The sequence below is a fragment of the Chiloscyllium plagiosum genome, unplaced genomic scaffold (assembly GCF_037043375.1).
Source record: "Chiloscyllium plagiosum isolate Xiang-an unplaced genomic scaffold, Cpla_swu_hap1 HiC_scaffold_50, whole genome shotgun sequence".
Taxonomy (NCBI): domain Eukaryota; kingdom Metazoa; phylum Chordata; class Chondrichthyes; order Orectolobiformes; family Hemiscylliidae; genus Chiloscyllium; species Chiloscyllium plagiosum.
Window position 1 is genome coordinate 48,737,206 of NW_028270188.1, and position 13,589 is coordinate 48,750,794.

At 47.3% G+C, this 13,589-nt stretch overlaps 1 protein-coding gene across 2 annotated transcripts in view; it reads left to right on the plus strand.

The window, feature by feature from the left end:
* ilf2 (interleukin enhancer binding factor 2) overlaps positions 1-12,714 on the plus strand; it is a 33,521-nt gene extending 20,807 nt beyond the window's left edge. The window contains exons 13-15 of one of the 2 annotated variants that reach the window (XM_087985166.1): positions 107-197; positions 6,180-6,356; positions 12,554-12,714. In XM_087985166.1, the coding sequence (XP_087841292.1) occupies positions 107-197; positions 6,180-6,328 (240 nt within the window). In that variant the 3' untranslated portion in view covers positions 6,329-6,356; positions 12,554-12,714. The remainder of the gene's footprint in view (positions 1-106; positions 198-6,179; positions 6,357-12,553) is intronic. The other variant, XM_087985165.1, reaches the window with a different exon arrangement.
* Positions 12,715-13,589: the final 875 nt, after the last annotated feature.

The window sequence follows — 13,589 nt, forward strand, 5'->3', positions numbered from 1 at the left end:
AGGCTTCTGACTTTTCCCCAGAAGGTGCTGTGTGAATTTGGGTTGTTTTGTCTTCCATTTCCCCTGTGACTGATCTGAGTGCACTGAATCTTGTTTCTTCTTTTAGGACACTGTGTGTTTCACGGCGCAGACCCTGGTCCGCATCTTGTCTCACGGAGGCTACAGGAAAATCCTCGGGTTAGAAGGAGACGCCAGCAGTAAGTGCTACTTGGCATTATCCCCTCTCTCTCTTGCCCTCCCAAACGTGGTTCTCCAGGAATCTGAAACACTTCTCCACGTCACCACCTATCACCTGACAAGTTGGAATGATGAAACACTTGCAGCAAAAGCAATTCCTTCTGTGATGATGTTGAGATGCCAGCTTTGAAATCCCATTTAATGTTATCTCAGTGTTGGCGGACGGCGATTAAACCTGGTCTGCTGGGGGAGGAGGGGGGGAATTTAAGCCTGCTCTGCTGGTGTGCCTTCAGCCTGGGGAGGTGAGAAGTCGGCTGGGCGTCATGCTCCTGACCAATGTCCCACAGCCCCTGTGGGTGGGCATGAGTTGAAGAAGGTCTTGGCTTGGTTTGTGGCATCCTCCTGATCAGTAGCGTTCTCTCAGAGGGTGAGCACTTGGCAGCAGAGAGTGTTTAGTTACACAAACCACAGGGTCTTCAAGGGCGGAGGAGATAAGAAGCTCACTCAGGCATTTTCTGGTCACTTACAAATACAAGAATTAGGAGCAGAAGTAGCCCACTCGGCCCTGTGAGCCTCCTACACCATTCAGTAAGGTCATAGCTGATCTGTTTGGGTTCTGAATTCCATGTGGTCATCTAAGCCCAAGAGCCTTTAATTCAATAGACAATAGGTGCAGGAGTAGGCCATTCTGCCCTTCGAGCCTGCACCACCATTCAATATGATCATGGCTGATCATCCTTAATCAGTATCCTGTTCCTGCCTTATCTCCATAACCCTTGATTCCACTATCTTTGAGAGCTCTATCCAACTCTTTCTTAAATGAATCCAGAGACTGGGCCTCCATTGCCCTCTGGGGCAGAGCATTCCACACAGCCACCAATCTCTGGGTGAAGAAGTTTCTCCTCATCTCTGTCCTAAATGGTCTACCCTGTATTTTTAAGCTGTGTCCTCTGGTTCGGCATTCACCCATCAGCGGAAACATGTTTCCTGCCTCCAGAGTATCCAATCCTTTAATAATCTTATATGTCTCAATCAGATCCCCTCTCAGTCTTCTAAACTCAAGGGTATACAAGCCCAGTCGCTCCAGTCTTTCAGTGTAAGGTAGTCCCGCCATTCCAGGAATTGACCTCGTGAACCTTCGCTGCACTCCCTCAATAGCCAGAATGTCTTTCCTCAAATTTGGAGACCAGAACTGCACTCAGTACTCCAGGTGTGGTCTCACCAGGGCCCTGTACAGCTGCAGAAGAACCTCTTGGCTTCTATACTCAATTCCTCTTGTTATGAAGGCCAGCATGCTATTAGCCTTCTTCACTACCTGCTGTACCTGCATGCTTACCTTCATTGACTGGTGTACAAGAACACCCAGATCTTTCTGTACTGCCCCTTGACCTAAATTGATTCCATTTAGATCGTAATCTGCCTTCCTGTTCTTGCCACCAAAGTGGATAACCATACATTTATCCACATTAAACTGCATCTGCCATGCATCTGACCACTCACCTAACCTGTCCAGGTCACTCTGTAATCTCCTAACATCCTCATCACATTTCACCCTGCCACTCAGCTTTGTATCATCAGCAAATTTGCTAATGTTATTACTAATACCATCTTCTATATCATTAACATATATAAAGCTGCGGTCCAAGCACTGATCCCTGCGGTACCCCACGAGTCACTGCCTGCCGTTCCGAAATGGAGCCGTTTATCACTACCCTTTGTTTCCTGTCAGCCAACCAATTTTCAATCCAATCTAGTACTTTGCCCCCAATGCCATGTGCCCTAATTTTGCTCACTAACCTCCTATGTGGGACTTTATCAAAAGCTTTCTGAAAGTCCAGGTGCACTACATCTACTGGATCTCCCTCGTTCATCTTCAGAGTTACATCTTCACAAAATTCCAGAAGATTAGTCAATAATGATTTCCCCTTCACAAATCCATGCTGGCTCTGACCTATCCTGTTACTACTATCCAGATGTGTCGTAATTTCATCCTTTATAATAGACTCCAGCATCTTTCCCACCACTGAGGTCAGACTAACTGGTCTATAATTTCCTGCTTTCTCTCTCCCACCTTTCTTAAAAAGTGGTACAACATTAGCCAACCTCCAATCCGCAAGAACTGATCCCGAATCTATCGAACTCTGGAAAATAATCACCAATGCATCCACGATTTCTCGAGCCACCTCCTTCAGTACCCTGGGATGCAGACCATCAGGCCCCGGGGACTGATCAACCTTCAGACCTAACAGTCTCTCCAACACCAATTCCTGGCAAATATAAATTCCCTTAAGTTCAGGTCCTTCAGCCACTGTTACCTCAGGGAGATTGCTCGTGTCTTCCCCAGTGAACACAGATCTGAAGTACCAATTTAACTCTTCTGCCATTTCTTTGTTCCCAGTAATATATTCCCCTGTTTCTGACTTCAAGGGCCCAAGTTTAGTCTTAACCATTTTTTTTGCCTTTCACATACCTAAAAAAAGCTTTTACTATCCTCAATTGAACAAAACTCTCTCTGTCTGGCTTGTAAATATTCAGTGAGCACTCACTTGCACAACTGGCACAGCATTCTAAGCTTGCGAGAAACAAATTCTCATCTCTGTTGTAAAAGACAACCCCTAATTTTTGGAATAAAGCCCTCGAGTTCCAGGCTGAGGAAAACCTCCTCTCCATGTGTCCCCCTTGTCAGGGCCATTCAGGTTCCAGACTGAGGAAAACCTCCTCTCCATGTCCCCCTTGTCAGGACCATTCAGGTTCCAGGCTGAGGAAAACCTCCTCTCCATGTGTCCCCCTTGTCAGGGCCATTCAGGTTCCAGACTGAGGAAAACCTCCTCTCCATGTCCCCCTTGTCAGGGCCATTCAGGTTCCAGGCTGAGGAAAACCTCCTCTCCATGTGTCCCCCTTGTCAGGGCCATTCAGGTTCCAGACTGAGGAAAACCTCCTCTCCATGTGTCCCCCTTGTCAGGGCCATTCAGGTTCCAGGCTGAGGAAAACCTCCTCTCCATGTCCCCCTTGTCAGGGCCATTCAGGTTCCAGGCTGAGGAAAACCTCCTCTCCATGTGTCCCCCTTGTCAGGACCAATCAGGTTCCAGGCTGAGGAAAACCTCCTCTCCATGTCCCCCTTGTCAGGACCATTCAGGTTCCAGACTGAGGAAAACCTCCTCTCCATGTGTCCCTTGTCAGGACCATTCAGGTTCCAGACTGAGGAAAACCTCCTCTCCATGTGTCCCCCTTGTCAGGCCCATTCAGGTTCCAGACTGAGGAAAACCTCCTCTCCATGTGTCCCCCTTGTCAGGGCCATTCAGGTTCCAGACTGAGGAAAACCACCTCTCCATGTGTCCCCCTTGTCAGGGCCATTCAGGTTCCAGGCTGAGGAAAACCTCCTCTCCATGTGTCCCCCTTGTCAGGGCCATTCAGGTTCCAGGCTGAGGAAAACCTCCTCTCCATTTGTCCCCCTTGTCAGGGCCATTCAGGTTCCAGACTGAGGAAAACCTCCTCTCCATGTGTCCCCCTTGTCAGGGCCATTCAGGTTCCAGACTGAGGAAAACCTCCTCTCCATGTCCCCCTTGTCAGGACCATTCAGGTTCCAGGCTGAGGAAAACCTCCTCTCCATGTGTCCCCCTTGTCAGGACCATTCAGGTTCCAGGCTGAGGAAAACCTCCTCTCCATGTGTCCCCCTTGTCAGGGCCATTCAGGTTCCAGGCTGAGGAAAACCTCCTCTCCATGTCCCCCTTGTCAGGGCCATTCAGGTTCCAGACTGAGGAAAACCTCCTCTCCATGTGTCCCTTGTCAGGACCATTCAGGTTCCAGGCTGAGGAAAACCTCCTCTCCATGTGTCCCCCTTGTCAGGGCCATTCAGGTTCCAGGCTGAGGAAAACCTCCTCTCCATGTGTCCCCCTTGTCAGGGCCATTCAGGTTCCAGACTGAGGAAAACCTCCTCTCCATGTGTCCCCCTTGTCAGGGCCATTCAGGTTCCAGGCTGAGGAAAACCTCCTCTCCATGTGTCCCCCTTGTCAGGGCCATTCAGGTTCCAGACTGAGGAAAACCTCCTCTCCATGTGTCCCCCTTGTCAGGGCCATTCAGGTTCCAGGCTGAGGAAAACCCCTCTCCATGTGTCCCCCTTGTCAGGGCCATTCAGGTTCCAGGCTGAGGAAAACCTCCTCTCCATGTGTCCCCCTTGTCAGGGCCATTCAGGTTCCAGACTGAGGAAAACCTCCTCTCCATGTGTCCCCCTTGTCAGGGCCATTCAGGTTCCAGGCTGAGGAAAACCCCCTCTCCATGTGTCCCCCTTGTCAGGGCCATTCAGGTTCCAGGCTGAGGAAAACCTCCTCTCCATGTCCCCCTTGTCAGGGCCATTCAGGTTCCAGACTGAGGAAAACCTCCTCTCCATGTCCCCCTTGTCAGGGCCATTCAGGTTCTTATGCATTTCCCTGATGTCACCCTTCACTGGTTTAAGCTGCAGTGGGAAACGAGCCCAGCCTGTCCAACCTTTCTCTGTAAGACAGCCTGTTCCTTCCAGGTATCAGTCTGGTCAACTTCCTCTGAATCAGGTCCAACATCTTGAACGTCAGCCGCTGTAATCACAGACGTAAGCAGAATGCAGTAGGAGGTTAATGCCTTTTTGGTTCTTTTTAATGTAACTACTATTTTGCTTTCATCCATACGTCACTGACGGTAGCAGTAAGGCTGTTTTTAACAATCTGTTGCCTCATTAATATTCAGCACACAGCAGGCAGGCCAATCTCAGTGGCCCCGTGCTTGTCTAATGTGCTAATTTGTGACAGAAGCAGGAGAATATTTTGGTATTACTTAGATCTGAAGTGTTGAGTTTATGTGTGCCTCCTTTGGACCCCAGTGCTACAGATGTAATGCACTATCTTGAGGCCCCAATCTTTAGCTACTCAGCTTGAATTTTTATTTTAAAAGGTAAAGCTTTGCATTCAGGGACTGGCACATAAATGTTTCTCCTTGAATGCAGGCTGCATTGCTCTTCATTATTAAGCACTTCCCTCAAGTGGCCAAACATGGGCAGACAATGTGACTCAGCTACTCAGGCAGACCTTGAACGTGAGGGACAAGGGAAGGTCAACCCCTGTTGTCCTGAGCGACCGATCAGTAACTCTGCAACAGGGGAACCAACACTTGAGGCCAGTGGTCAGACGAATGCTGCCAAGTTCCTTTCAGGCTGCAGGGAGCTTAGCTGAGGGGACCCCAGGTTGAAAGTCAAGCTGTCCAGGTGCTTTCTCACAAGCTTGCGAATGGTGGGGTAAGAGAGTGAAGTATCATCAGGGCAGATTGTAAACGGTAAAAGGGATGAAGGGGGCACGGTGTCACAGTGGTTAGCACTGCTGCCTCACAGCGCCAGAGACCCGGGTTCAATTCCCGACTCAGGCGACTGACTGTGTGGAGTTTGCATGTTCTCCCCGTGTTTGCGTGGGTTTCCTCCGGGTGCTCCGGTTTCCTCCCACAGTCCAAAGATGTGCAGGTCAGGTGAATTGGCCATGCTAAATTGCCCGTAGTGTTAGGTAAGGGGTAAATGAAGGGGTATGGGTGGGTTGCGCTTCGGCGGCTCGGTGTGGACTTGTTGGACCGAAGGGCCTGTTTCCACACTGTAATCTAATCTAAACATAGAGGCAAGGTGGGAGCAGTTTGGGTTCCAATGTCCAGGCCAGAGGTTAAGAGGATGAGGCAGACAATATCGATGGAGCTATCAGGACTCAGCATGGATTCATGGCAAGTACACGTGAAGGAAGCATCTTTGGGAATTACTTGCAAAGCTGCTGAAGATTTGAAATAGTTCTGGATGGTGGGATGGTTTCACCGTGAGATTCTCTCCTTGGATAATTAGTATCCTGCAGATTGGGGTTTAGGTATGGTCTCTTTGTCGAACTATTCCCAGGAATGTTTGGAGGATGGGTTTTGATGCTTGTCCCAGCCGTGCTTGAGTTTGGCTCTGTGCGACCAGCCCACTATCAGAAGCAGTAATCCCTCACTTTATCTACCAGGTCTAGCTGTGGAAATGTCCACCTGGGATGGAGTGATAGTCACGCCCTCGGAGAAGGCTTATGAGAAACCACCTGAGAAGAAGGAGGGAGAGGAAGAGGCCACAGAAGGAGCTGAGGAGGAGGAAGAGAATATGGAGACCGCAGAGTAAGGGCCTCTTGCTGTGATGTTACTGAGTGGTACGTGCAATGTCACTTTCACCCTTTAGTGTTATCATCAAGGTTATTTCACCTGTGCCATCGGTACCATTTTGTTATAAAATGTCTTCAATTTATATCCACACACTGTTCCTACCACAAGTGATAGATCTGTACCTACCAGTAAATCACTCCCATGTTATCCAGCTCAATGTGCTGCCTCCAGCTGTAGCCCTGGATGAAAGCTGTACTGTTTCTCTGTTCCATAGTTAACCGGCCCGTTATAGAAACATGGGAAATAGGTGCAGGAGGAGGCCATTCAGCCCTTCCAGCCTGCGCCACCATTCAATACAATCATGGCTGATCATGCACACTGAGTATCCCACTCCCACTTTACCTCCATACCCCTTGACCCCTTTAGCCACAAAGGCCACGTCCAGCTCCCTCTTGAATATATCTAACGAACCGGCCCCAACAGTTTCCTTGGGAGACAATCCCACAGGTTCCCAACCCAGAGTGAAGATGTTCTTCCTCATCTCCGTCCTGAAGGGCTTACCCCTTTTTCTGAGTCTGTGGCCCCCAGTTCTGGACTTGCCCACCATCGGGAACATTCTTCCCTATGTAACTTGTCCAGACTCACCATGGTTTTGTATGTTTCTATAAGACTCTTTCTCTTTCTCTCCCCCCCCCCCCCCCCCAGTTCTTCTAAATTCCAGCAAATACAAGCTCAATCGATTCAGTCTTTCCTCTTCTGTCTGTCCTGTCATCCTGGGAATCAGTCCAGTGAACTTTGCTGGACCCCTTCAGTAGCAACAATGTCTTTCCTCAGACTGGGACAACAAAACTGCATAGAGTACTCGAGGTGTGGCCTCACCAAAGCCCTGTATAATTGCAGCAAGGCATCCCTACTGGAATAGTTGACTGCTTGTTTTGAATTCAAAGCTGTGGCATGCCGTTGTGTTAATGAAAGCTGTTTGTGATGATGAAAGCAGCCTATTGTGAGTGTTCTGGATCACAGTGTGAAGCAGGGAATGTGGGGAAGCTGTGCCATTTGGTAAGTTCAAAACCAAACTGGCCAGTGCAGCTGAGTTCAATTTGTTCCTTCAGATATGGGGAGTGGAAGCTCGGGGGGGGGGGGGGGGGATTTTAGTGGACCTATGGGATCATTTAGTTATCAATGGTGTGGTTTAGTTAGTGCCGGTGACTCTCCTATCTGACTGTAATGCTTGAAGATCTGTTGTATTGTAAGCAATACTGTACTTCAGGACATGACTAAGCAGGGGGTTATCCTGGGTCCTGGTCCACCATTCCTCCCTGCACCAACACAGGAAGAGGCAAGTTTGTTGTTCACTTTTGCCCAAAGTTGCTGGGATAGTGTCTGGAGAAATGGTGTCAAGCTTCTGCAGTTCAAAGCGAGGTATGTGCATCAGTGTGTCATTTTCAAGCTGTGATTTAAGTGCGACATAATTACTACTTAAGTTTAAAGCAGCAGGTGATAAGTTTTTGATTATTGATAGTGTGGGTAAAAGACATTGGAAATGTTCAATCAGCTTTGGTCATATGAAATGGTGATGCAGGCTTGACAGGATGTGTGACCTACTCCTGTTCCTAGTTCCTATGGCGTTTACATGCCACCTCGGTTGAAACTGTTTGCTGCTGCTCTGGGTCAGATGACTTCCACAGCCAGGCATGTAATCAGTCCTCTCTACCAGACATCAACTGAAGTTCATGATATTTGGGTGGAACTGAGAAATAAGAAATGGGTGATCACCTTATTGGGATTGTATTATAGACCCCCTAATAGTCAGAGGGAAATTGAGAAGCAAATTTGTCAGGAGCTCTCAGTTATCTGTAAGAATAATAGGGTGGTTATGGTAGGGGATTTTAACTTTCCAAACACAGACTGGAACTGCCGTAGTGTTAAGGGTTTAGATGGAGAGGAATTTGTTAAGTGTGTACAGGACAATTTTCTGATTCAGTATGTGGATGTACCTACTAGAGAAGGTGCAAAACTTGACCTAGTCTTGGGAAGTAAGGTAGCGCAGGTGACTGAGACGTCAGTGGGGCCAGCGACCATAATTCTATTAGTTTTAAAACAGTGATGGAAAAAGATAGACCAGATCTAAAAGATGAAGTCCTGAATTGGAGAAAGGCCAATTTTGACGGCATTAGGCAAGAACTTTTGAAAGCTGATTGGAGGCAGATGTTTGCAGGTAAAGGGACGGCTGGAAAATGGAAAGCCTTCAGAAATGAGAGAACGAGAGTCCAGAGAAAGTATATTCCTGTCAGGGTGAAAGGGAAGGCTGGTAGGTATACGGAATGCTGGATGACTAAAGAAATTGAGGGTTTGATTAAGAAAAAGAAGGAAGCATATGTCAGGTATAGACAGGAGAGATCGAGTGAATCCTGAGAAGAGTATAAAGGCAGTAGGAGTATACTTAAGAGGGAAATCAGGAGGGCAAAACGGGGACATGAGATAGCTTTGGCAAATAGAATTAAGGAGAATCCAAAGGGTTTTTACAAATATATTAAGGACAAAAGGTTAACTAGGGAGAAAATAGGGCCCCTCAAAGATCAACAAGGCAGCCTTTGTGTGGAGCTGCAGAAAATGGGGGAGATACTAAACTAGTATTTTGCATCAGTATTTACTGTGGAAAAGGATATGGAAGATATAGACTGTAGGGAAATAGATGGTGACATCTTGCAAAATGCCCATATTGCAGAGGAGGAAGTGCTGGATGTCTTGAAACGCATAAAGGTGGATAAATCCCCAGGACCTGATCAGGAGTACCCTAGAACTCTGTGGGAAGCTAGAGAAGTGATTGCTGGGCCTCTTGCTGAGATATGTGTATCATCGATAGTCACAGGTGAGGTGCCGGAAGACTGGAGGTTGGCTAACGTGGTGCCACTGTTTAAGAAGGGCGGTAAAGACAAGCCAGGGAACTATAGACCGGTGAGCCTGACCTCGGTGGTGGGAAAATTGTTGGAGAGAAACCTGAGGGACAGGATGTACATGTATTTGGAAAGGCAAGGACTGATTAGGGATAGTCAACATGGCTTTGTGTGTGGGAAATCATGTCTCACAAACTTGATTGAGTTTTTTGAAGAAGTAACAAAGAGGATTGATGAGGGCAGAGCAGTTTATGTGATCTATCTGGACTTCAGTAAGGCGTTCGACAATGTTCCCCATGGGAGACAGGTTAGCAAGGTTAGATCGCATGGAATACAGGGAGCACTAGCCATTTGGATACAGAACTGGCTCAAAGGTAGAAGACAGAGGGTGGTAGTGGAGGGTTGTTTTTCAGACTGGAGGCCTATGACCAGTGGAGTGCCACAAGGATCGGTGCTGGGTCCTCTACTTTTTGTCATTTACATAAATGATTTGGATGCGAGCATAAGAGGTACAGTTAGTAAGTTTGCAGATGACACCAAAATTGGAGGTGTAGTGGACAGCGAAGAAGGTTACCTCAGATTACAACGAGATCTGGACCAGATGGGCCAATGGGCTGAGAAGTGGCAGATGGAGTTTAATTCAGATAAATGCGAGGGGCTGCATTTTGGGAAAGCAAATCTTAGCAGGACTTATACATTTAATGGTAAGGTCCTAGGGAGTGTTGCTGAACAAAGAGACCTTGGAGTGCAGGTTCATAGCTCCTTGAAAGTGGAGTTGTAGGTAGATAGGATAGTGAAGGCTGTGTTTGGTATGCTTTCCTTTATTGGTCAGAGTATTGAGTACAGGACTTGGGAGGTCATGTTGCGGGTGTACAGGGCATTGGTTAGGCCACTGTTGGAATATTGCGTGCAATTCTGGTCTCCTTCCTTTCGAAAAGATGTTGTGAAACTTGAAAGGGTTCAGAAAATATTTACAAGGATGTTGCCAGGGTTGGAGGATCTGAGCTATAGGGAGAGTCTGAACAGGCTGGGGCTGTTTTCCCGGGAGCGTCGGAGGCTGAGGGGTGACCTTATAGAGGTTTACAAAATTATGAGGGGCATGGATAGGGTAAATAGGCAAAGTCTTTTCCCTGGGGTTGGGGAGTCCAGAACTACAGGGCATAGGTTTAGGGTGAGAGGGGAAAGATTTAAAAGAGACCTAAGGGGCAACCTTTTCACACAGAGGGTGGTATGTGTATGGAATGAGCTGCCAGAGGAAGTGGTGGAGGCTGGTACAATTTCAACATTTAAGAGTGCTGGATGACTAAAGAAATTGAGGGTTTGATTAAGAAAAAGAAGGAAGCATATGTCAGGTATAGACAGGAGAGATCGAGTGAATCCTGAGAAGAGTATAAAGGCAGTAGGAGTATACTTAAGAGGGAAATCAGGAGGGCAAAACGGGGACATGAGATAGCTTTGGCAAATAGAATTAAGGAGAATCCAAAGGGTTTTTACAAATATATTAAGGACAAAAGGTTAACTAGGGAGAAAATAGGGCCCCTCAAAGATCAACAAGGCAGCCTTTGTGTGGAGCTGCAGAAAATGGGGGAGATACTAAACTAGTATTTTGCATCAGTATTTACTGTGGAAAAGGATATGGAAGATATAGACTGTAGGGAAATAGATGGTGACATCTTGCAAAATGCCCATATTGCAGAGGAGGAAGTGCTGGATGTCTTGAAACGCATAAAGGTGGATAAATCCCCAGGACCTGATCAGGAGTACCCTAGAACTCTGTGGGAAGCTAGAGAAGTGATTGCTGGGCCTCTTGCTGAGATATGTGTATCATCGATAGTCACAGGTGAGGTGCCGGAAGACTGGAGGTTGGCTAACGTGGTGCCACTGTTTAAGAAGGGCGGTAAAGACAAGCCAGGGAACTATAGACCGGTGAGCCTGACCTCGGTGGTGGGAAAATTGTTGGAGAGAAACCTGAGGGACAGGATGTACATGTATTTGGAAAGGCAAGGACTGATTAGGGATAGTCAACATGGCTTTGTGTGTGGGAAATCATGTCTCACAAACTTGATTGAGTTTTTTGAAGAAGTAACAAAGAGGATTGATGAGGGCAGAGCAGTTTATGTGATCTATCTGGACTTCAGTAAGGCGTTCGACAATGTTCCCCATGGGAGACAGGTTAGCAAGGTTAGATCGCATGGAATACAGGGAGCACTAGCCATTTGGATACAGAACTGGCTCAAAGGTAGAAGACAGAGGGTGGTAGTGGAGGGTTGTTTTTCAGACTGGAGGCCTATGACCAGTGGAGTGCCACAAGGATCGGTGCTGGGTCCTCTACTTTTTGTCATTTACATAAATGATTTGGATGCGAGCATAAGAGGTACAGTTAGTAAGTTTGCAGATGACACCAAAATTGGAGGTGTAGTGGACAGCGAAGAAGGTTACCTCAGATTACAACGAGATCTGGACCAGATGGGCCAATGGGCTGAGAAGTGGCAGATGGAGTTTAATTCAGATAAATGCGAGGGGCTGCATTTTGGGAAAGCAAATCTTAGCAGGACTTATACATTTAATGGTAAGGTCCTAGGGAGTGTTGCTGAACAAAGAGACCTTGGAGTGCAGGTTCATAGCTCCTTGAAAGTGGAGTTGTAGGTAGATAGGATAGTGAAGGCTGTGTTTGGTATGCTTTCCTTTATTGGTCAGAGTATTGAGTACAGGACTTGGGAGGTCATGTTGCGGGTGTACAGGGCATTGGTTAGGCCACTGTTGGAATATTGCGTGCAATTCTGGTCTCCTTCCTTTCGAAAAGATGTTGTGAAACTTGAAAGGGTTCAGAAAATATTTACAAGGATGTTGCCAGGGTTGGAGGATCTGAGCTATAGGGAGAGGCTGAACAGGCTGGGGCTGTTTTCCCGGGAGCGTCGGAGGCTGAGGGGTGACCTTATAGAGGTTTACAAAATTATGAGGGGCATGGATAGGGTAAATAGGCAAAGTCTTTTCCCTGGGGTTGGGGAGTCCAGAACTAGAGGGCATAGGTTTAGGGTGAGAGGGAAAAGATTTAAAAGAGACCTAAGGGGCAACCTTTTCACACAGAGGGTGGTACGTGTATGGAATGAGCTGCCAGAGGAAGTGGTGGAGGCTGGTACAATTTCAACATTTAAGAGGCATCTAGATGGGGATATGAACAGGAAGGGTTTGGAGGGATATGGGCCGGGTGTTTGCAGGTGGGACTAGATTGGGTTGGGATATCTGGTCGGCATGGACGGGTTGGACCGAAGGGTCTGTTTCCATGCTGTACATCTGACGTTTTTTTTCTTTTAAATTTGTTTGCTCCTTCCACATCTCTCTTTCAGGCCAGTGCCCAGTGTCTGAGCAACATTCTGACAACACACACACAAACTGCTGCCTTGCCACTGGACCAAGCAACAGACTGCTGCTCTCAACTTCTTCGTCCTGTTTATTGTATCCCTTTTGTAGTTGATTCCAGTTCCAATAAAGTTTTTTTTTTAATTTCCATTTCTTGTCCAGCGATTGCAATGTAAGATTGGATGATTCTTGAAGTGTTTTTTTTTGCTGAATGGCAGAATGGGATCTTGGTTCCTGGACACTCCACACTTCCAACATTGCTTGTGATTACACTGAGGATATCAGTACGTCTATCAGCATATACACTTGCAAAGTGGTCTCACTGTGCATATATAACTTCTTCCACCTTCTGAACTTTGGCCAGACTGGAGGTGAGCTACAGGCTGGAATCTAATCGAGGTGTTCGGGGGGGGTGGTTTATATACAGAATAACAGATACCCGGGAGGGAATTACAGACTGGAATCTAATAGAGGGGTTTGGGGTGGTTTATATACAGAGTAACAGATACCTGGGAGGGAGTTACAGACTGGAATCTAATAGAGGGGTTTGGGGTGGTTTATATACAGAGTAACAGATACCTGGGAGGGAGTTACAGACTGGAATCTAATCGAGGTGTTCGGGGGGGGTGGTTTATATACAGAATAACAGATACCCGGGAGGGAATTACAGACTGGAATCTAATAGAGGGGTTTGGGGTGGTTTATATACAGAGTAACAGATACCTGGGAGGGAGTTACAGACTGGAATCTAATAGAGGGGTTTGGGGTGGTTTATATACAGAGTAACAGATACCCCGGGAGGGAATTACAGACTGGAATCTAATAGAGGGGTTTGGGGTGGTTTATATACAGAGTAACAGATACCTGGGAGGGAGTTACAGACTGGAATCTAATAGAGGGGTTTGGGGTGGTTTATATACAGAGTAACAGATACCCAGGAGGGAGTTAGACTGGAATCTAATCGAGGGGTTTGGGGTGGTTTATATACAGAGTAACAGATACCCGGGAGGGAGTTACAGACTG